Source organism: Homalodisca vitripennis, chromosome 2, assembly GCF_021130785.1.
Source record: "Homalodisca vitripennis isolate AUS2020 chromosome 2, UT_GWSS_2.1, whole genome shotgun sequence".
Lineage (NCBI taxonomy): Eukaryota > Metazoa > Arthropoda > Insecta > Hemiptera > Cicadellidae > Homalodisca > Homalodisca vitripennis.
Window position 1 is genome coordinate 20,578,533 of NC_060208.1, and position 25,522 is coordinate 20,604,054.

The window sequence follows — 25,522 nt, forward strand, 5'->3', positions numbered from 1 at the left end:
AGTCGAGGACGTTGGTCTTTTAGGCTCATAGGTGATCTGAGGGGATGGACCGAAAGAGAGCATGGAGAGGTAGACTTCTACCTTACCCAGCTTCTCACTGGGCACGGTTGTTTCGGCTTCTACCTTAACAGAATGGGGAAGATCCCGAGTCCGGAATGCCAGTACGGGGATTCGGATGCGGACGATGCCCTGCACACCTTCTTCAAATGTAGAAGGTGGGAAACGGAGAGGAGGGAGCTGGAGGCAGCTATCGGGCATGTTTCGCCGGAGACTCTTATAGAAGAGATGTTGTCCAGTCCCGAATCGTGGAACGCTGTCGCTGCGTTCTGCAAGAGGGTGCTAAGGCAAAAAAGAAGAGAGCAGCTATAAAGCACCAGAATAGCTCATGCTGGTGGATTTTAGAATGAAGTAATGTCCATTGGGCGAACGATGGCACCCTCTTGAAGTAGTTGCAGAGATGCGTTCCCGAGAGGGTTTCCAATGCCTGGACCGGTAGGTTTTTAGTGGGTGAGAGTCCCACACACCAGGGCGAACACCTGTCCCTGACGGTGCATAATGCATTTTCCTATCGTAAAAAAAGTGTATTTAACTAAAACAAAATTTGATTATAACATTAACAAATTATTGAAAAAAATAGTTTGAATAAAAAAATCAAAGACCAAAGTTAAAAATTGATGTCTCTGATCAAAAAGTGTAGATATCTGAGTTTGAAAGATGATCGCAAACTACTAACAGAGCTACAATAACGGAAGTATATTAAAAGCTAGCTTGTTTATTTCTGCGTTTCGACATATAAAACGGTTTAATAACAAACAAAACTTCCAGTTTTTATATCGATAACAACGAACAATTACTGGTTTGGGGATTTTTAACCAAACTGCAACTTTAAAAATTTATAATTCAGAAACTTCTTATCCGATTAAGACTAAATGTTTATACAAGCTAGTTACAACAGTACTGTGATCGATAACGCAATTCTAGAATAGTGTGAAGATAAAGTTATTGTTAAATCACAATATTAACTTTTTATTCTTGACCGGTGATCCACATAATTCGGCACTGTCACGTAATGGAGTTTTTAGTCCTTATCTTGAGCGTGTAATTTTGTAAACCACTATTTAAAACGTTTAATTTTAACACTGATTAATTTGAGCATGTTTTTTTTTTTAATTTGGCGTAACCTGTTAGTTGCCTCATAGTGTTAACGAATGGCAACAAACTAAAACAGTACACAACTGCTCAAAGCTCTCAAGTCACTCACTCCTGACAACTGTTGACGTCTGTACTACTGTAACAGATACTTTGTGACGGATACGCGTCTGTTCTGAGAGTACAAGTTGTACTCTCTGATGCTAATGGCGCAGTGTAGCGGATACGGTAGTTTCACGAGATAACCGAAACAAGCAACGTCGAGCGTGGCTGCTGCTTGGATGGGTGACCGCTGAACAATCATATCATTGCAAGCAGCCCGCCTGCCCATCCATGCATCCATGGTGGTGATTCGGAAGTCATCTATAAGGCGTTGGTCCCAAAGTTTAGTGTTAGAGAGGGCTTCTTAACCCTATCTTCACCTGGTAAAATAAGACATTACTTTACAAGTTACTGCAAAACGAAAGTACCCTGTACAGGTTACTGTTACAAGAACTTTTACAGCACAGATACTTTACAATTTTACTGCCGTTCCTGGTACAAATTACTCGGACTCGTTTAGCAGAAACAGTAACTGGAACATGTAACTGTACCATTTTAGGAGTGCTCTGTAACGTATGATTCTAAATCAATACGAGTACATTTTGACTTGGTTACTTAAAGTACTGGGTACGGATAGAAGCCACAAGGAATAGTAAGAAAATATTTAGCGTTTTGAACTAAATTAAATTATTATATGGCAGTGCTGAGTATTTCGTAAATTAAAATACAGTAGTTATAAAGTTTGAATTTATATTAAATTACAATTGATTTCAAAGTTCCAACAAAAATATTATTGTCTTTTCTAGTTGTATATTGATCACGGATAGTATATTTTCTAAATTGTAAGTAAACACTTGTTACAGCCTCTTTCAGTTGAAAGTGCAAAGTGAAGCTCTTTAAGTGTCAGTCAAATTTTGATTATATTTAACGAATAATATAATTATTTTACAGAATTGAAAAAAAACATTCTAGGAAACTTTTCCTGTTTTTCTTTTCATAAAAATTGTTCTCGGACTCCAACGCATAGTAAAAAATAGCCGAATAAGTCTAGCCGTTAGAATATGTTATTACTTAGCAAATTAGACATTAATTTTTATTATAAAAGAAGATTTGCAATCACTAACTTTACATTTTGTTGAATTTTAAATATGTTTTTGAATTTTGTTAATGTTTGGTTGTTAAGTATTTTTTGACTTAGGGAATGAGTCATTGTGTATGGTGTAGTATATTGAGAAATATAAAAATAAAACCCATAAAGTTTTATTTATTTATTTTGATGCAATGGAGTGAACGGAAGGAGCTGTGTTCGACTTAATGGGAAAAAGAACAAATGTTTGCTTGATCACAGTTTACTCAGCGGACGGAGTTATTTCTTGGGCGGCTCTCTAGGATGGTCGGACAGAAGAGGGTACTCCGTCCCCAAGGCGCTGTTGATGTTGTGGATGATGTCATTCGCCATGATGTGAACAGAATGTCCTGCATCAATCTCTACCACTGGCGGGTCCCTCATGGTCCTGAACAGAGTCACCATCCTGCAACAGTCCACGCATCATGCATACAAGAAAAAATAACGTTAAATGGTATCAGGTAATACACTTGCGAAGGGTGGAATGGAATATGAAGAAATCGCAGGGTATCAAACTTCAAACTACCCTATAAGAAAGAAACAGGATTTTCCGGACATTTGCCATCGTTAAGTGAAACGAAAAATCAGTAACACTACTTTTCGAGATCTGCAATCTGATTTCTTCTTCAGGTAAATAACTAACCTAACACATAATTACAAAATAGGCTAAAATGAAAAAATCATACCAGCGCAATGTAACACGCCTAAGTCAGGAATCACAACCGTCATGTTGTATGTCAACTTCACTAACTCTAAAACATGCACTTAATAAAAAACTAAACACAACACTAATTATTAAAACTGAACTACTAAATACAGGTCACAATAGGTCTGCATTCGCCAATCAACCACCTACGACTGACCAAAGGCCAACAGCTCTAACTTCCTTTCCTCTGAGTTTTCTGCCACGTCGGGAGTTCCTCAAGGATCTCACCTTGGGCCTATCCTCTTTCTTGTTTTCATCAACGATATTTTGGAACATTCTTTGATTGAATATCTACTATTTGCTGATGACATAAAAATCTTCAGGAAGATTGAAACCTTGGTGGACTGTGTGTTGCTCCAGGAATGTCTCGACTAGGTGCTCCGGTGGTGTGAGTTCAACTCCATGTCCCTGAACATAAAAAAGTGCATATTTGTGACATTTCATCGTACAAAAACTCCTATTCTCTTTTCCCACACCTTGGAGGATGAAATCTTGGAATGCCGCTCCACTGTGCCTGATTTGAGTTTACTTCTGTCACATGATCTTAGCCCTGAGCAACATGTACTTGATGTGTGCAAGAGAGCCCAGAGAAATCATGGTTTCATTTTTCGATCTACCAGAGGCATGACTAGCACTACGGCACTCAAAATGTTGTATTCCTCTCTCGTAAGATCCACTCTTGAATACTGCTCTTCTGTGTGGTCTCCGCATCAAGATACTTTCCAGGCAGAGCTCCGGAAGAAGACTGGGTTTTGCTTACTTGGATGCTCCTATCTTGGCGATTGGCCAGTCTCTGTCTCTTCACGCACTCTCTACCAGGAGAAGCGTCCATGATGTCCTATTCCTGTTTAAGCTGCTGAACAACTTGGTGGATGCTCCAGAACTACTTGCCTTGATCTCCTTCAGATGCCCCACTGCTCAAACTAGGTCCAGGGAGCTTTTCGTCCGTAAGCACGTGGACACCAATTATTGGGCCAACTTTTTCAGCAACAGAGTCCATCATTTGGGTAATTTGGTGTGCCAGCATCTGGACTATTTCGCATGTAGCTATAGCTTTTTTAGAAATAGTCTTTTCACCATGCTTAATGATGCTTAATTTATTTTTTTTTAATGAATTCATAATTGTTTCTAAAATTGCACTGCTGAATGTGGTTGTCTCTAATTTATCTTGTTAATTCTTAAATTTTTATCGTTGTTTTTCTTTTATCTTGTTGTTATTGTTATTATACTCAAGTTATATTAGTTTTCGAGTCGGTTAATGTTATTTATGATTAGTTATTTTTTTGATATTTATTGCATAGTCAAAACTAGCACACCATGTTTTATTGTAAATTTGTTCGATTATGCTGTCTGTCTTGAATTAATTAATTTGTATTATTCTTAAAAAATTGGTTGTCCGTTGATAAATAAATAAACAGCAAATGGCAATCGTCACGGCAGAAAAAGATGGCGGCAATGAAAAGTAAGGGAGATAGGAATCGGCCCTTTTTATTAATGGTTCATGCTAGATGAACGATGGCATATGTCCGGAAAATCCTGTTTCCTTCACGATCCTTCCATCGTCAAAAATAAACTTCAAACAAAGGACCCCATAAGAGTTACACTGTCAGATTTTTAATTCATAGCAAAACTCTTGTAACTCGGAGAACGCTAAATTTCCCCATAATATGTAATAAAGAGACGTAGCCAGTTTATTGGGTATTCCAATCGGGTTCAAAATCAAATTTTCTCTGTGAAATGTTATCATTATTTTTAAAATGTGACTCTTTTAATTAATCAAATTTGGTATTTTATCATTCCTCCTCCGTGGAAACTAAAATTACTAAAATTAATGATGAAAGAATCACGATTGGAGCATGATAGAGCGGCACAAGGTATGTGCAATGATCTATGTCAGTCAGTCCACAATATATGGATCTCACTGGCTTTCTGGGGATAGGAATGTAAATGAGAAGCTTAACAGTGGGACAAAGATGAACACTATTTAGGATAACATGAACTAACACAACAACGTTATTCAATACCTTTGCTCAGACATATTTTGTTACGAACAATATTGTTCTAACGTTACTTAGCAAGCAGAATAGTCAGGGTTCGGCTTGAACAAATCGAATGAACAAGAATACCACTGACTATCTCTAGCATTTGTAATACTTACTTCTGGGTGAAGAGATTTGTCGTGGGATCGTCAGGGTAGTTGAGGAAGAACACCAAGTCCGGCTTGAGGAGATCTGGTGGCCAATCGTATATTGGATCGTCAGCTGGTGGTAGGTTTGTGTCAATGTAGGTTTTTGCAATGATGAAAACGGCTTGATCATAGTAATACCTATACAAAACTTCATCTTCAATCATTTATATTGATCTACACTCCTGCAATAGTTTAAAAACTATTTTAAACAAAAAATTGGAGTTTGCAAAAAATCTTTGAGTTTTAAAACCTTCTTCAGTTTTTACTTCACATATGTACTTAAAGTACATACCAAACGTTACATTGGTCACTGCTCACTATTATACATTAAAACACACACTAAAATTGGTATTTCATATCAAAAAATTAAATACAATTTATTTTAATAATTATAGTTAGTAGCTGAGTAGTAATTATTAATCCACAAATCCACATACCGGTACCACCATAAACAGAATATGCCGTGAGTATGCAAATTTAGCCTACGTAACAAATAAAAAATGTAGAACAAATGTTTGATTTGTTTTCATAGGAAAAATAGTGATGATCTATTGCTTATTTTACTGGTGCAAATTTCCACCGTACAACACACAAACAGATTTTTCTGGAAATCGATAGAGAAAATTCCCACAAGAAAGAAATTGATTGTCAGCCTCGCTGGTTCTAGTAGAAGTCAAATGGAATCAAAAGGGTTAAGAATAAAACTGCCAGAAACGTAAATAAATATTAAATCAGCGTATGCTAAGCTATTAAAGGCCCTTAAAGTGATGACATTCAGTTTATTTATCTACACGTTTATTTGTCTAACGGTTATATATATGTGTATGAGATACTATTATGTATGAGCTAGACGGTCTGTTTAACTTTTCTCAAGCTAGGGAAAATATAATCTAATTATTTAATCCTTTCGGTACTTTTCCATTTCGAACACCAACAAAACTAGCGCGGCTGATGATCGATTCCTTAGAAAAAATCCTTGTTCCTGAACAGGTCCATTACCATACGTATAAAACATCGATATCTTTGTTTAGTATTTATGGTTTTCAACAATAAGTGGTTCGTATCGTTGAAGTTCTCGAAATTATTGCTAAATTTAGTTTAAATAATCCACTTCAATGATCGTACTACTTACTTCTCCATGACAACCGGATGGAACAGTCTGGCCCCTCTGACTAGGTTACTGGAGGCGTATTTAGATAGAGCGTAATACTTCCTCCTTATAAACATGCCGTCAAATGCCGTCGAGAAGCCCTGCATTATCTTCGGAGGATTTGTGGAATACACGCCTCCCAAGGCATGTGCTACCAGTTCAGTGACAGTTCTTCTACCTGGGCATAAACATATGTTTAGTGAAAGTTGAAAATCGGTTTGAGAAATGATCTGTGTTGTCTAATGAGAAATGGCAGTACCAGTAATGCACATCAGCAGGTGAGTGATAGAGGCGGAGTTTATCTTGATTGGCTGAACTTAAACCAATCAGCGGTCTATATGGCTTCTTTATCACAAGCTGCCAGGTTTTCAACAATCTGAAGCTGTTTATCTTAAATTTGTTTTCCTTGAGTGTTTCGCAAGTCATTCTATTTTGGCAAATTATATTGCTTGTTTAGTGTGATAATTATGTTCTGCTATGACTGATTTCCCCGTAAACTGGTTATTTTTTTGTTTCTTTCCCAAAATTGTGGACTGAGCCACAACTACGTGGTATTTCGTGCACTCCAATAGAACACAGCAAAGTCCATCCTTCACTGGACGCAATGAGTTTAATACGGTAGTGATAAAGAAGCCATATTGGTGAAGCTTCAGCCAATCATCATGAAGCTTTGCCCCTTCACGTGCGGATGTGCATTACTAGTTCTGCTAGTTGTGGTTTGAGACAGGTTGAGTCCTAGAATGATTTTTACGAGTATGCAACAGCCCACATGCACCATATTTGCTGCACACCCGATGTTTCCCACAGACCGCGTGTATCAGTATCAGATTGATCACAAATAATATATCAGGCTCCATGAATAATTTTTGCTGAATATCTCAAACCTATAATCCTATATTAATGCGCTGGCAGGGCTGTGGTTAAGAGCAAGAGTTTGTTGGTTTTATATAGTTGGCCACACTGTACCTTTCCACACACCGTATGAGCACGTAGAATGTGAAATAAAATGAAATAATTAATTGCCACAGAATTACAATATTGAAATTTTACATGTACTGGCATACAGCGAGTATAATTTGTGCGCACACTAATTTTGTAGAGTTATGAACAGAATTTATAAACTATTGGTGTATGTATGTATTGAAGATATATTTATTGACATTAAGCTCCATGGTCTGAGAAAAGGTTTGAAATAATCTTCCATGATCTCTGAAGGTAAAGATTCACTTAACAGAACTGATACACATGTGAGTCAACCTGTCAACATTTGCTAACTGAAGATGAATTTCCATAGCAAAGAAAAAGTATTTAAATAATTCTCCCAAGCAATATATTAAACCTAGAACTTTGAAGAAGACACTCGAAGACGTCTATGCATTTTTGTTATAGTGGCAATGAATTTGTGGCCAATTATTTAATTGTATTGTTAGTTTACACGATACCGCAATGATATTGGTACCAATCGGTTCAAAATATATAGATTCTAATCTATATTTGTTGTGTCTTTAGATGCGATATAATGTCCGTAGTAAATAGTTGTTCAAAATTATTATGGAAGCCGCACGTCAATCAAGAAGGTGGAACTTACAAAATACGTAATTTTCAACCAGTCACAGCTATTCACCCGTTTGACGTAAAACAGGTTGGTGGTAAACAGTCTAATTTACAGTAGAAATAGACATAAATCTATTTTACATCAAAAGCGACTAAAACAAATGATTCAGATAAATATGTACTATCAAGGGATTTATTGTACGAAGGTTCAAACACTTATGATCATGTCTATGATGTAAGAGCAAACACTCCTGACAGAGAATACGGTTATGTTGTGTATTCACTTACCTGCATTGTAAACTGATTCAATGGCGATGAAAGGTTTCATTGGGACGTTCGTGGATAGGTTGACGGATTTCTTGACGGTTTCGTTGTACCTGGTCATCATATCCGTGACTCCGGGGACCCTACATAACTGACATTTCGCTAAACAGCAATGCTTACTACTTAGATAGGTAAATACAAGAAACCTAAGTATCAATGAGACGGGAGAAAGATAAGGTAAAAGTCAGTCATATGGTAGCCATAGGCACATTTAAATATACATTATAGCTTGTAAAATTTAGTTTGGTAATGAAAACCATCAACTTTCTCTACTGGATTACATCATTTATCATCAGTACAAATATAACGCCCTTGTGAGTATTTGGAATGAAACTCAAACTGTCGAATCCAAATGACACATGAGTCTTTCAGTTAGTATTAACCTTTAGTTCTCACCACTTTATAATTTACTTTTTTTCTTAGAACAAGAAGTTGAAAAATTGCACTTAGTACTAAAATCACCTTTGCAATGCTTCCAGAGTGACAGGATATTCTGGATGGGTAAGGTTGGGGGTAGGGGCCGCCTCCTGACAAGCTATAAGGAAGTGTTTTGTGTCTCTTTCTCAGTCATGTCTCCTTGGATGAAGGGAAAGTCAGCTCTCAGGCATAAGGTTGTCCAGATGTAAGTGACAGATCGGTTTTTGTTATATCTACAGTAGGTTCAACAGAAAGATATAAACAAGCCAGAAGTGAGCCCTCCTGGGTTTTATAACTCGTATTTAAGGGGTTACTTATTTTAACATGTTAAACATTTCTAATTTCTAATGGTGAAGAGCAAATATTGAAAATCTTCGAAAGACCTGGTGGACAAGACAATTTCACAGACACAGGCAGCTTTAAACTAGAGTTGTTGCATCAGCAGAATGAATATTGGTTCTGCTTCCCTGTATCTTAAGTTGGGGTCGTGTACATTTACGACTGAGCCATCTCTTCTTCAAACTAGGAGTGCGTATACAAAAAGAAAGGTAGGATTTGGATGTCCAGCGATAACCTATTCAATCATGAGAACGTTTGTGACAAAACTCTAGTTTTGCCCGGTGCTGGTAGGACCTTTGCACAAAAGGATTTGTTTGATACAGATGAAGAATGCTGTAAGGCATTAGAAGTATGTTGAAGAGACAATGGCCTGAGCAGGACATTGATATTTCGGTTATAAGCGAAGTTTCTAAGTCAACTACTGTGTATGCCGTCAAGGCAGTTTAGTATTAAAGTAACCAAGTACTAAGACTAGATTTGTCCAAAAATAATACTGATGTGGTCATTATACTGTTGTAAAAGTGACATTCAAAACTAATTAAAAAACAGACTGATTTGGAGAAACATCAGTTTGTATGACAAGTTTTAACCCTTTTATGAATTTAGGTTGGTATCACTGGGATGTCTTGATAGCTGATGAATCACTATTGTTGCGTTCATAACCTCAAAATTGTTTAACACTGCCGAATTCACTTGAAACTCCAAAAACTGTTTGGACGAATTTCTATGATTGGCTTTTTACTTGCTGAGGGTGAAAAATATACTAATAGGCTATATCTCTAGAATGCCCAAAGTGTATACAGTGTGTGCCTAGAAGGTAAAAGTTTATGAGTGACAAGAATCAACAGTGGTCGAGACTCAGTCAGTGAGTAACCCAAGCACAGCGAAAAAAGTCATGTTGACATCGTCTCGAGACGCCGAGAGTGTAGTTCCTTGTAATTATTAAAAAACTGTTTGAACGAATTTCAACACCTGTTTTAATTATTGTTATTTACAGTACCACTAGCAGTTACCCGCGGCTTCGCACGCAATTTCGTTGCTTTTGCACCTGTTTGAGCACTTATGGTTAGGAGTGAATTATATTAACGACGACAATGTTGAATTTACTTTTTTGGCAAGACCAAGGAAATATGTTTACACGTGTATATTTATGGCCATTATTAATTTAACACGGTCAGTATATTTTGCCTTATTTCTGATAAGGAAAAGTAGAATACATTTGACATATTTCACAGCTGTAAAAACCAAGATGGGGGTTTTGTGCTACTTTACACTACCAGGGCGTAAGCCGAAGAATTTTCGAAATAAGAATAGGCATAGATTCATTCCAGAAACCGTAAGAATGTCCAAGTAAAATTTCAGTACAATCAGTTGGATAATTTACGCGTGAAAAACAAAACAAACAAACAAAGGCACTTTCGCATTTATAACATTATTAGGATTAGGATGAGATTTCCATCGTTTGGTCTACTGAAGTAAGTATTATGTCACATCTTACTACTTTTGTGATCGAGACAATTCTCGGTGAAAGGCAGCCAAATTAATGTTATGTGGTGGAATGAGGTCTCCATACATCTGAAAGAGTGTTTGAGAGTAGACAGTTATCTACTTATCTCAATGGCCACTACTTGAAAGTTTGGTCATCTATACCTCTCCTATTTATATCCTGTTACTCCACTTTAATTCATGTTGAGGGTTATTTGTAAAACTTGAAGTACGCTTTAATTGTCTATGGTATTACTTTTGTATATTTCTAGAATCTCAATATATTTTCTTTTTAAAAGCAGAGTTAATAGTAAGTCCAAATTGCAGTAATATGAGTTACCATTCTCAAAAAAGAAATCTATACATTCTGAAAGAATCTTAAATATATCCTTTTTCTTTAAATAGATTACATTGCTTGAGTCTCTTTTATATTGCAGGTTTTTGAACTAAAATATCTTCTGGAGAAATGTTATAAGGCTTTGCGATCAGTAAAAAAATAGCGAGGTACTGTCTCTGATCTCCTTGCGTTTTCAAACACTTAACCTAATTTTCTATAAAAATTTGACTAATTTGTACTTTATTTTTCTACCCTTAACAATAAAACGAATGCGGAGCCAAATAAAACGAAAATTAAAAATTTATACGTTAAGAAAATTCAACAACTTACTCTTGGTCCATTGAATTCATCTAAGAGATGTTCCAGATTAAACAGCTCGTTGACATTGTTCATGTTAAAAAACGATGGCTTCTTGGTAACTTCGGGAGGACTTTCCTGCCCTGAAATAGATGGATAAATATTGATTGATAGCAACATTAAAAAGACCATAAAGGCGTGCGAAATTGTGACAAAGGCTCTTTCACAATGTTGTTATTTCAATAAAGATGAAAAATTAAAATACTGCATAAAATACGCATATTTAAAGTTCATATAAAAAGTTACATAAGAGAACACCATGAAATGGTGTTTGGAATGGTTAAGGTGAGCCAGAAAAGTTTGCATCATGGAGTGTAGATTAAGGATACCAAAATACAGATTTGAAAGAAAAAAGTACATTAAAAACATTTGGATTAGCCTGCTGTTGCGATGGGTCGCATGCCTGTGCCAGGATCTTATCATACAGAACAAGAGGGAATCGGTACAGTACAAGGAGGAATCGGTACAGTACAAGAAGGAATCGGTACAGTACAAGGAGGAATCGGTACAGTACAAGGAGGAAACGGTACGGTACAAGGAGGAACCGGTACAGTACAAGGAGGAATCTGTACAGTACAAGGAGGAATCGGTACAGTACAAGAAGGAATCGGTACAGTACAAGGGGGAACCGGTACAGTACAAGGAGGAATCGGTACAGTACAAGGGGGAATCGGTACAGTACAAGGAGGAATCGGTACAGTACAAGGGGAATCGGTACAGTACAAGGAGGAATCGGTACAGTACAAGGGGGAACCGGTACAGTACAAGGAGGAATCGGTACAGTACAAGGAGGAATCGGTACAGTACAAGGAGGAATCGGTACAGTACAAGGGGGAACCGGTACAGTACAAGGAGGAATCGGTACAGTACAAGGGGGAATCGGTACAGTACAAGGAGGAATCGGTACAGTGCAAGGGGGAAGGCACTGATGAAATGAATTACGGCCACAGAAAAGATATTTATGCCACAAGACATTTATCTAAGAATTAAGAGTGTTTAATTTCACTTGCAAAATAGAATTTTTATTTTCGTAAAAATATTTTTAATCCATATTAATACTAAAAATTTACATAACCTTTGATGGATGAAACATCAATTCGTGCACGTTTGCACGTGGTTCTAGAATGTGTCAGTCGTAAGTAAATTTTTCGGAAATATTCACAAAAGTACGCTCAATTGAGGAAACTATGTAAGTAACGTTCAAAAATTTAATTTCTTAATAGAACATAGTGCAAGAAATCATCAATGCACAGAGGCCGTTTTAGGACCATAAAAAAGTTACCATATTATTTACAAATAAAATAGCATGGCGTTTGATTCGGGACACCAATAAGAAAAAATAAAAAAATAAAGAAATGGAAATGCGAACATTCTAGAGTGTAATTTTTCAAAGATAGTCCAAACCTAACGAAAATGTCTTCTTTAAGTAAATAAGATGCGTCTAATTACTTTACAACGAAATTTTATCTAATATAAAGTGGAACACATTTCAAACTGATTTTGAATTTGAATATCTTTTATAATTCCTACTTTTGTGAACATTACTTAAACGCTGTTTTAATCAAATTGAACAAATTGAAGAGGTCATCTAAAAGTATATGTAAACTCATCACTTTAATGTGATGTCTAGAACTAAGTGTCAAGTAGATAGAATGAAGTCAATTTGACAAAAATAAAAAAAACTCAATAAAATTCTCAAAATAATTTTTCCTTTTTTATATCCAGACATTTTTTGTCTCTGCGTATCACTCTAAGGCACACATGGACACTTAACGTAGCGTATTTATCAACTGTAGCGAGAACTATACAGGTTGAGAATATATTTTTAAAACTTCCTGTTACACAGGAAATTTCAGTTTTGAGAAATCCTTTAATTTTTATTAAAGGGATTAAACTCATTTAAAAATATTCAATTCAGAACGTAAAATTGATTCTTAAAATTGAAAAGCTTTGGTAAACGTTTCAAATTCACACAATGTTTGTGTTCCCGGAACTTTACCAAAATGAATTAAACCTCCTTGTAGTTAGATGCGCAACAGAGTCCACAGATTTAAATTTGTGTGTACTTGTAGAAACTATATATAATGATTTCGAAATTTTTAATTCGATAAAAAAATCATGAGTCCATAACTATATCGAATTTGACGTAAAAATAAAAAAACAGATTAGTGGTTGACTATACATTTTTAACCAAAGTTGATAATCACCACAGCTACCTTTGATATAATCATTCAACCAACACAGAATATAAAAGAACATCACTATGCATATTGCTCGGAAAGCAACTTAAAGATAAAGTAAACATTAATAAAATACTTATACGTATAATAATAAACATACCATTTGCTCCATAATGTGTTGCCAACCAAAACAAAAATATAATTTGATATGATATATGAAATGTATCGAAGTTCAATATCATATTACAATATATAACAACCTTGATATTAACGATGCTGTCACATTTTAGCTAATGTCACTACAAATATTGCACAGTCCAACGTTCAGAAGAAATGCTTTCCTTATCTGATCAAAGATAAACTGTGTCAACAGTTCAATGTAGTATTAGACGTCATTAGAATTAAATAACTGCACTAAATACTCAGGTATTTGTTAATGTTACTCAACGATAATGTGAATATAATATTTACTAAATAGCAAAGAGATTCTAAACCTTAAAGTATACACATAACGTAGCTATGGTTGGAAGGATTGATTCAATGTGAATATTGAGTTTAGCTCCAGTTCACCTTCCTCTTAGTGCAGCGTCTGGAATCTGACGCTGTCACAGACTTGATTCCTAGATTATGGAGTCATGCTCTTCAGAAGAGATAAAAAAAAGACGTCGAAGCAGAAGCTAAATGAACTTTTTACAGCGTTTGGACATCAGAGGCACCTAGACTATAAAGTATGGTGTAATCTAAGTGAAGAGGTATTGTCATTGTCTCATAAAGTGCAAAGGTTTTTAACGTCTCACCGACCTAGAAGCTAGAGGCCATAGTTAGACCCAAGTTAGGGCCATTGTCAGTGTAAAAAATCGTCCAAATGGGACCTTTGTGTTTTGTGTTTCCTGAGCCATCGAGTTTTATCAGTAAATGAATAACAAGATAGCCGTCTGACAATCTTAAGCTGTGGCGTTTTTTTACTCTTCCTGCTAAAAATCGTGAGAAGAACTTCTTTCTAAGCAACCGTATGCCCCAATCTCAACAACCTGAAGACAAAATTCTGCGCCAAATGATCTTCCTTGATGTTGTTGAACTCTACACGTATTTTGTAACTGAATTGAAGATGATAAAGGCAGCGAAATGTGTTCACATATTGAAAAATTCTTAGACTTACGGAGTTAATTTATAACTGTCATCTAGGGTTTTTTGTTAAGGTTCGGCTGTGCTGGCGACCATATTGATTATAGATTCGTAAGAAAATTTCAAACCTAAAACACCTCTACGAAAGATCGTAGATGATAAGAATCATTAATCGTAGAATCATGGGGATGTCTCATATTAATGATGTCATCAATACGCATTCAAATTTATTTGAGTTAAAAAAATGTTATCGGTTATTTAGAAAATAAAACAAAAATATTTTTCTATTTCGTAGATTTAATACTCAAAAAGTTTGACACTGCAAACAAAACAACAACAAACTGAATAGTGTTTGAATACGTAGAGTTTTCCTCCATAACCACAAGATCAATTTTTGGTTTGAAGGGCGTAAAACTGCATAAAAAAGGTAGTTTCAAAATTTCTGCTTTTAAAACTCTACTTTCTAATAGTATTAAATCCTACGTACTAAAACGCTTTATAAAACAGAAACCCTAACTATTCAACGTTATTTTCAACGAATATAATATATGTAATGTTGTTGTAGGTTTACTTTAAAAAATTTACATGGAATGTACGTTTAAGAGTAGGCTTATATGTCAATAAAACAGAATATTTTTTGTAATTATTTTTATTTGGTACAAAATGGTAAGATCCTCAATAATAGTTATTAATAAATAGTTGTTTCGGTTATTTTTTATTATATTTCTTGATATATTTTTATTATAGAGGATTAATTAACGTTACATAACTGTGAATAATTTCAAAATCGTACCTTAATCCTTATATATAATAGAAGATTGATTATTAAATATTTTCAAATAAATCAAATAATGATTTATATTAGATTATAATATAACATATGCGGAATTGTACGGTAATTTCTACGAAAACAACAATTAACTGTCCATATATTTATTAAATTTTATTAAACACAGTTTGTGTTTGACGATGGAAGGATTGTGGAGGTAACAGGACTTTTCAGACATTTGCCATCGTTTAGTGATACAATACAGTCAGTAACAGTGTATCATTGAACGATGGCAAATGTCCGGAATCAAATTCTGTTTCCTCGACACTACGTTTACTATTGTAGATGGATTTCGAAATCAAACAAAGTCCAAATATAACAATTTTGTTGATTTTACAACTGAATACTTCAATTTCCTACTTCGACTTTATTTTACATATGAATACCTTTGTGCACATAATTTAGTTTTACTTCTGAACAATTCTTAATTTTTAAAACAGGATATTACGTCTCACATCTTTAATCATTGATTTGTTTATATTTTGTTTTATTTGGCAGGGAAGCTGGTGTTGAAATGTTTGTTTACAAGGTGGACCAATATTCTCACTATATCGTCGTAATCATTGGTAGTGCTTATCTCGGTTACTGACGGGTTCTTGAATCGCCCTGTGGCCTCCAGCAGCCTGGAACAGAACATGGTGGAGGTGCAGAGAGTGTGGAATTAAAAAACCAAGGGCAGAACTAAATTAAAACGCCATTTCCTCATTTGATGATTAATTTCTTGAAGTAAAGTGTATCTTAGATTTTCAAACAATGTACAAAAAATAAATGTCAAAAATGGTCAAAATATATGTTAATGGAAATTTCATTGACATACAACTTTTAAATAATCAACATAGTGGTGAACTATCTTGAGACTATTCATGAAAAAGATAATATAAGGATGACATTTAAAAGTAAATTTGAAATAAAAAAGACCGACACAATCGTGAACAAAAAAACTTATGTAACATTACGAAGAACGCTAAACGAGATATCCTAGTTTATTCTTTAATCAGCCATGTTACTGCAAAGCCTATAATTCTCAGAAATCGTAGCCTATGTTTGAGAAATTAGATGTTACAAGGCAATACTAAAACATTGTAAAACTACCTTATTAAGTGATTCCTTCGATATTAATGTACTCGAATATTTTTTGTAGTTGTCACATTAAAAAGTCTGTTCATTAATTAAAATCTACCCTACTAATACAAGACTAAAATATGTGGTATTAACCCTTCTCCCTTCTTACTTTTGTGAGCAGAGGGCGCGGGTTAAAATCCCCGATATTCTTGTTTTAGAGCATAACTCCCTTTGTATTGCACATATATGCAATATTCCAATAACATGTACAATACAATATATAGAATATACAATATATGGAATATTCCAATTGTTTAAACATGGTTTTAATGTTAATAAATTTCCTTACACAGTGTGTGACTTTTGATGTACTATTAAAAATAGTTAAAGGAATACAAAATAGATAGTAAAAAATAATTATTAATAATAATTAATTAATAGTTTTTTTTTTTAATTTTTTTGACTAAATTATAATGTTTCGTAAATAAATAAAAGAAATATTAGGAATATGGTTAGAATGAAATGCTACAGTTTGTGTGCAATATATTGGACATCATATGTACAAAATTTGAGCTCTCTAGCGTAAAAAAAAACAAAAAAGTTGTGCGATAACCCGTGATGGAAAACACTAAAAAATCTAACTTAAGAGAAATCGCAAAAAACTTCAGATGTTTATTTATAAAGATCTTTGGTGTTTTAAATGTTTTCTACACATCTTTTAACAGCTGAGGCCTTAAAAGAGGCGAGCCCCATAAGTAGTAACCCTTTTTTTTATTTATTTATTTATTATTATTTCAACGGCATCCGCCAATATACAATAATTTCACAACATTTTCATGCAACTTAAATATAACATCAACAAAATAAATAACAACTAATTAAATTACAGAAAGTAGTGATTATGCAGTGGAATAATAAATAAGTATTAAGATTTGTGAAATAATGTTACAATAGTGAAAAATCATAAACATCATCTCCAACTGATTAAGGGGAAAAAAAACTCTATCACTCATTACTGTTGCAGTCTCTTTTTAAGGTGTGCGATGCTGTCATAAAACATATCACCATCGGAAGGAATGCTGTTTCCACGCCTATGAAGTCGAGCAATAGGACCGTGATAGCTGTAATTGTTTGAGTGGTGGCAGGTTGAAAACATATTCCTGGATCTGGTTCCAGCAGGCACCAAGAGGGATATCCTACTCAGAAGCTCTGGTGAATCGATCGCCCCGTTGATAAGCTTGTGCAGGAAAATAATATCAAACATTCTCCTTCTGCACTCCAGCGTAGGCAGAAGAAATTCCTGCTCAAGTGCGGGGACAGAGACCTCCCGATAGGCTGCACCTCTCCGGACTCCTTGAAGTCTGCAAAAATTTGTTTTGAATACTCTGTAGTTTGTGAATATGAGATGCGTAATGAGGGGACCAAACAAGAGTACAATATTCCAGATTAGGCCGAACTAAAGCCTTATACAAGAGCAGTAGTGTCTCGTCACCGAACGTCCCTCAAGACATTCGAAAAATGAATCCTAGCATTTTGTTTGCCTTCAAGGATACCGCATCAATGTGTGCATCGGGTGACAAATTTGTAGTCAAACTTACTCCAAGGTCGTTTATCGAGGTCACTCGCTTGATGTCGCCGGATACAGTGTAATTGAAAGCAACAGGATTCTTCAGACGACAGAAGGTGATTGTAAGACATTTGGTTGATGTTGACATTTTTTAAATGTCTTATCCTTCTATTTTCAACTTTTTCATTTTGTCTTGTTGGCGGTATTTTTTCACTTCAAGCTCAGTCTTTTGTCTGACCGAAACACTCTTCTTTTGTCTTTGCTTCTCATAATTTTATCTGATGACCTACTTGGAGATACGATTGAAGCTGTCATTACAAATGATTGAGTTCTGTTGCCAAAATTATATTCTAGAATAATCTTAGCAGCAGCGAACTCGACCAATCTTTTCGACGCGTTGTTTACTTTGTGCTTTTTTTCCAAATAGCAGCATGTAAGCTTTCATTTACATTTTGGGTTTTTCCTTGCTGGTATCTACCAAACTAAATACAGGAATAAATGCATGAATTTAGTATATGATAAATGCATAAATATGATATATTATGAGTACGAAGCGTTTTGCTTCCAATGGGCACTTGGAGGAGAAAAATAAGTTCTGCTCGCTTATGAATATAACTCCAAAAACACATCTTTAATATTAATAATGCAAAATTAATGCTTGATACTTGTTTAAAAATGGATTGGAGACAAAATATATAACCCAATATTTTCAAAAACAAAATTTTTACGTTAGTTGCGCCCTTAAAAAACCTTATTATATTATAAATTAATAAAATAAAAATGTGTTTAATAACAAACCTTGTATTAAAAAGGAATCTAAGTTACATTAAATCCTAACCTAACCTGAGTTTAATTATAGCCTATTGTTTAGTTAGGTTATGTTTGGTTGGGTTATTTAGGTCGTCTTGTCTGACGGTGGTTGACCCCGGTTACCAATCCCATGAGCAGGCCAGACCGTCAAGAAAGGGTCAAAATCCTCAAGTACTAAATATACAAACTTAAAGTTTTGAGAAAAGAGGAACTATATTACAAAACAGCTGGATGTCATCGGCAAGAATTTTTGAAAAAAGAATAACATACAAAAACAAAAAAGACTGGTGTCAACTCAAATGTAAAAAAAATTGATTTAGTTAGTTTAGTTTAGTTTGGTTTAGTAGGTTTAGTTTGATTGAATTAAAAACACTACTTACTTATCCTTGAATGAGTACGTCCTCATGGGCTTGTACGGGTGGAGGGGGATGGGGGGTAGACTGCTCCCAGTGTTAATCAGGTAAACTCTGTCAGGCCTGAGGAGATCCTTGGGCCACTCATAGACTGGGGAGGTTTCTGGTGGCAGGGTCTCAAACATTTTCGCAATGCCGAAAGCGGTCTGGTCAATCCAGTACCTACAACATAACCTTATACAAACCTATGTCAAGTATACACAACCTTATACAACATTTAGTGAAGTATAGTTATGGTACACTGTAACCACTTAATTAAATTAGTGTAAGGCTGTTATTTAAAAATGAATTTTGTATAAAGTTAATAGAATATTGAAAGAAAGTAAAACCTAAACATTTGAATGGTTTGCGGAAGTGTAACATGGATATCTTGAAATCACATTTTACAGGAAATGCAGTTGCTTAATTTTGTGTCTGTTACCAGTTTGTCTGTAAATATTTTATGATGTTTTTGTAATTGGTGTAACGTATATATCATATTTGTACTTTGCAGTTTATTCCATGTTTTAATTTTGTTAATGTAACAGTAGACATATGCTTTTCTCAGTTATAGTTCCATTTTACTCTCTATTTGACTTGCTTAATTTAAACATACTTTCCGATACGTAGTATAAGAAGAACAAAACGATGTTTATAAACTTAAAATTATACGTGGATACAAATACATTTATTTTCATTTTGTTTAAGTTTAGTTTTTAAGTTCTTAAAATGAAGTAAATTAAGTTTTTTTTATTAAAACTCAATGGCCAAAATTATAGTTTTGATTAGGCGTGTACTGTTACTAGTTTATTACATGTTTAGTAGAATGGAAATAATTTAATTTCTGTACAGGGCGTTTAAAAAAAATGAACAGTGGAGTTTTTATTTTAGGTGAAATCTGTTACTACAGACACCATACTGCATGGTCTGATTATTAAAATAAGAAAAGCTTAACTGTACTGTCATTATAGGCAAATTATTACAGATATATCAACACAAAGTAAAAAAATGACTTATACAACAAAAAGTTATTTCCACATGAATTATAAACATGATGTAGATTTTCATTTTTTTATCCTAACAACAGCAAAATATGTTTTTTTTTTAAGGAGAAGCCGATCCCCTTTTAAGCCTTATTCTATCCGTCCTCATGGGCCACTGGCCTGTGTGAGGATCTTATCCAACAGAATAAGGTGGAGAGTCGATACAGTACGAGGTCGATGGTACTGATAAAAAGTGCAAGGATCACAGACTGGATTCGAACCTGCGCTATCTCTAACACAGACTTAAAGTCCAACGTCTTATACCGTTCGGCCATCGGTACTCCCAAAAGCGTCCATCGGAAACAGACAAACATAAAATGATGAAATAGAAAGTCGCCTACCCAGCCACAACTACAGTCGATGTCGCCAGGAACTCCTTGATCCTGCACGAAGCGGCGTAGACTCCCAGCGAGTAGAAGGCGCGCCGCAGCTCCATAGTGTCGTTGAAGAAGTAATTGGACAGGGTCATGTACTGTGGAGGGTTGCCCACCATTCTTCCGCCAACCTTCTTGGCTACCTTCTGCGCCACCACACTTCTGGCTGGAAATATTCACAAACGTGGTCTGTAACACTTAACACTAACGAACTGTGAGACATTGATACTCGGTGAAGGTCGTGTGTTAAGTGATTTGTACGCTGGAAAAGTTTAGTCTGTTGCAGTACTCAGCCATTGTGGATGATTCTGTCTCAGGTGTAGAAGAGATGACTAATATGTATTTTTAGTGCCTTATTCCTGATTAGAGTTCTGATAGTAGTAGTTCCCACCCAATGAACTTTATTCTGTCATTATAATTACTCGTATAACTCCGACTAATGAGAAAAACCTGGGATAAAGTTTTTACTAAAGCACTTTGATTACCAATCTCTGTTGAAATTTAATTGGCTAATCTCGATTCTTACAGATTCAATTATGTACATATAGTAATGTTACTGTGTTATAATATAGTTCAAGGTGATGATAATATCCACCAGCAAACTGTTACTGGTAAAAAAAATGGAACATGGGTGTTTTTGGGTGAAGGATATACATATTAAGTTATATTTTGGGCGCTCCAATTAAAGTTTTCAAATTGTAACTTTTCAAATTGCCACTACAGTCCTTTCTGTTAAATCATTGGAAAATACATAACAAGCCAAAGATTTTGGTGAAATTTGACATCTTTAAATTTGTATGTCTAATATTGACTGGAGACCTATTTACTATAGGTGAGTGGTAATTTTTTACGCTGGCTTCCCAGTTTGTGCTATACCTCCAAAACACATTTGCTGATTCACTAGGCCTAAATAAAAGAGAAGATTCTGTATTCTTAATGTCTCCTATTAGGTAAAAATAACTAATTTAACTTTATTTTTATTATAATCAGATCTTCTCACATATCATTGTTATTTGGAACAAAAGAAACATACACATCTCTTTAAAAATTTCGTACTTTCTAAAGGTTTGCAAATTATTTATCTCCTTGGAGAAAATTAGAGGGGATTTTGGGATATCTTTTTCCACTCTTGGTCTATTAAGGGTTTTTAGTAAAAAATATCCTAATTTTGTAATTTAATTTAATTTAACTTTAATTTTATTGCGTAACTCACTTCTTCTGTAAGCTGATTCTACAGTAATGAAGGGAAAATGTTTGGCGAAATTCAACTTGCTCTTGGCGCATCGGAAGTCAAACTCCTCGACCAGTCTTTTGATCTCATTACTTCTGTTGTACTGTAAAAAAAATCAAAAACAAATAGTTACCTACTGTAAACTACCAGTTTTGGAAACACTAAACTATTTATCTTAGCAGTGGCGTATATAAAATTAGATCGGGGGAGGGAGGCTAAACACTAGGTGGTTTAGGAGGTGTAAAATGCCCTCCAAAAATATGGGCTCGGGAATTATTCCCCAGGAAATTGTTGTGCTTTAGAGCATTATAAATGTATTATAGTCGAAAAAAATACTAAGTCCAATTTTAATGTTTGTATTTTAAAAGTTCAGTTTGAGCATTCTGCGCCCCTCCTTCCTCTTCTATACGTTCATGTACCTTACATATACATTTATTAATCACAACCTGTTTTGAGGTTAGGACGGCCCACTATCATCAAGCAGTGCGTAGTTTTATAAAGATTTTAGATATTTAATATGTTTATTATGTGTGTGATCAATGTTTGTATTTGATTGACCTGTTTTGTATAATACTAGGATAAAGTTTTGATAATACCTCTTTGATTACCAATCTTTATTGAAATTTAGATAGATATTTAAACAGATCTGTCTGTCTTAAGCATTAGATTTATCAGAAGCTTAATGTAAATATGTCGGGTAAATGATTCATTTAGATAAGTTATACATAAACTATACAATAAAATATTGACATTGTTTTAACACATAAAAATATACTTAAACTTACATATTTCATCAGCACTTCCTTGGTTTTGTTGACAGAATAATACACGTTGTAGTCACCCAGAATTTCAAAATCTGAAACTAATGTTTTACAATATTATATCTAGCCTAGAAATGCATTATGAATGATTTAGTTTATTAGAACATCATATTAAGCTACCGGAGAGAACTGAGCGTGAGCAGAAGGAATACTGCGCAGGGGAATGATCGAGAACTGCGCAAACATATGACGCATCTGCGCATGCGCAGTCTAAGCAATAATGTTCAACCTCGTTCAGTTATCGGTTTCAACTCGAGTCTAAATTATTGACTTCAGATACATTTATCAGGCAGAGATGTAACGGTTGCGAGTGACACACCAATTACCAAAATATTCTACTGAACAAGGTTCACAGATGGAGTGGCGAATTTAAGAATATTACTTAGAACTCCAACGGCGTATCCAGAATTTTGGAAGGGACAAAAAACGGATAATCTCATATTGCGTGATAAATTGATCACTCATATTTTAATGTTATGTACCGAAATTAAAGGCTGTTTGGAGAATTAAACTGGAAATTGAATTTTGGGTTTAGTTCCAGTTCACCTTCCTTTCATTGCAGCGTCTGGTATCATACTGTCTCAGACTTGACTCCTAGAATCATGTTCGTCTAAAGAGATTCAAAGAAATTCGACAGCAAAGAAACTCAAAACGAAATATTTGCATCGTTTCGACATCAGAGACGCCTAAGCGCGATGGAGCAACCGAGTTACAACGGAGGTTGCTCCACCGTGAAAAGATGTAAATGTTTCGTTTTGAGCTTCTTTGTCGTCGAATGATTACAGATTCTAGGAGTCAAGTCTGAGAGAGTGTCAGATACCGGACGCTGCAATAAAAGGATGGTGAACTGGAGATAAACTCACAATTCAATTGAATCAATCCTTCCTACCATAGCTAATTTATGTGTAAGCTGGAAATGATTTAATGCATTTGTAAGTAAGGTTCAAGTGTCTAATAACGCGCAAGTGCACTCAAAGTCCTTATCCATTATATCGCAATAGTACGAACCAACTAGTATACTTACTCTCAACCATTTTATATTAGAAACATTCTCTGGGTACTCTTTGGAATCGGGTTGCTGATATGATAAAAAAGAGTGCAATATTTACCAACCAACCAGGTAACAAGATCAAAGTTTCGATGTTATCAAATGCGTTTTATAAATACTGCTATGCTATAAATAAAATTATACAAACACGATTGCAATAAAAGAAAAGAGTTGTCTGATCGAATAGTGAAATATGAATCTATTATGACTAACAACCCCCCCCCCCCCCAGATAATGATTCCAAATATTTTAATTCAACTCATGTATACACACCGATGTGCATCGCAGAGAGTTGTGTATATCTTATACCTTTCTATATATCTTATTTGGGATTTTAAATGAAAGTGATGCATACTAATTATTTATTTTTAACAAGTATTTCTGACAGGCTTTGAAGACACCGCTTTCCTGGCTTGCAAGAAAACACCACTATTAAATGTGACGTTTTGAATAGAGTGGCTCGAAAGGGAACCACCCTTCAAGATGTTAACCTACCCTTTCATGCAATTCCTTATTTTATTTAACTATTTATTAATCTATCGGACAGTACAAGGAAAGTCAAAGGGAATGTTTTCTGTGATTAATAGACAAGGAAAATACTGTATAATAAACAAAAACATGACCGTGATAAAGTTATGTACTGCTTAGAGTAACTTTACTAAGAGAACACATTCCACTTCCACTTCACTTTTCTATTATAGGAGAGGGTTATTAACTACAACATAACCTTACCATACATTTATAAACATTGCTATATCACACTCCAATAAATGTTTCGTTACGACCAATAAATTGGACGTCCTTGACTTTGAATTCGACTAATCAATGTTTCCAGTCTTAAAATTTAATTCTTTTAAAATATACGTTGTAATCTCATGCTACTAAATTCAAATAAAAAACATGAACGCTGTTCAAACAAACGTTATCAAAAAGCGCGGGAAAACTTTTACCTGGATCGGGCACGGCATGGTTTGAGAACACAAGCAAAACACTCTGGAATAATGAAATGGTTGTTAAAATATTCACATTATTCAAATTACACAAGTTAAAATCCATTAGAACAGTTTTCAAAATTCATTTTCAACCGACTGTTTTGGATATTTTATTTTCACTGAAAATGAAAATAAACTTTCCAAAATAACAATGTAGGTAGTGATTAATGTTTTGTGAAATTAACATGTTTAACAGAAAATGTGTATTTAATTAAACAATATTGTAATTGGCGTGTAACAATCGAAATCTTATCATTCATCTAAATGATTATTTAAATTAGCATTAACTTTTTTAAGAGAAGTTAAATTGGACACTTTCCTCCATCCAGTTGTAGCTTTTTCCAAGTGAGGTAGTGCAAAATTTGTATTCTCTTGGATAGAATTTCTAAAATTTCTTCTTAGCGTCAATGGTCTTTAAGATAAGACATGTTGTACACAAATCAGTTCGTTCAGCCATATTTCATATATATGTACATTATATACTAATATATAGGCTATTTATATTTTATAAAAAATTCATCTGATCTTGAGTCGTTTACCATGGTCTGATTTTTATATAGCCATAGTTAATTTTTCAAAAGATTGTTCTACTACTTCAAATACTATCAATTCCTTGTATAATAGTAAAGCTGTTGTTTTTGTTTTGTTTTTTGTTTATTTTTCTTTTATGTGTTAGTTTAACAAAGTATAACAACCAAACGAAGTTTAACAATGAAGACATCTCAGCCTTTAAAATTACGCTGACTTTGTAATAAAGAACAAAACACAGGAAACCTCCCTGTGTCAATCGACATCTGGCCTTTTGTTTCAGATGTACTTCATTCTACGAAGTGTGCCGATATTGAATTTTTCCTCAGTATCTCACCCCTGCGGT

General features: G+C 34.6%; 2 protein-coding genes across 2 annotated transcripts; both read right to left on the reverse strand.

Moving 5' to 3' along the window:
- Positions 1-2,444: 2,444 nt before the first annotated feature.
- LOC124353644 (UMP-CMP kinase 2, mitochondrial-like) lies at positions 2,445-13,718 on the reverse strand. Its single transcript, XM_046803582.1, has 6 exons — positions 13,515-13,718; positions 11,148-11,257; positions 8,204-8,330; positions 6,344-6,539; positions 5,182-5,349; positions 2,445-2,723 (listed from the first exon to the last, which is right to left on the reverse strand). The coding sequence occupies exons 1-6, from the start codon at positions 13,594-13,596 to the stop codon at positions 2,558-2,560; spliced, it is 849 nt and encodes a 282-aa protein (XP_046659538.1). The 5' UTR covers positions 13,597-13,718; the 3' UTR covers positions 2,445-2,557.
- A 1,457-nt stretch (positions 13,719-15,175) lies between these two features.
- LOC124353645 (UMP-CMP kinase 2, mitochondrial-like) lies at positions 15,176-24,859 on the reverse strand. The gene is made up of 6 exons (XM_046803583.1): positions 24,607-24,859; positions 22,573-22,649; positions 21,770-21,890; positions 20,524-20,722; positions 19,128-19,322; positions 15,176-15,931 (listed from the first exon to the last, which is right to left on the reverse strand). The coding sequence occupies exons 1-6, from the start codon at positions 24,710-24,712 to the stop codon at positions 15,796-15,798; spliced, it is 834 nt and encodes a 277-aa protein (XP_046659539.1). The 5' UTR covers positions 24,713-24,859; the 3' UTR covers positions 15,176-15,795.
- Positions 24,860-25,522: the final 663 nt, after the last annotated feature.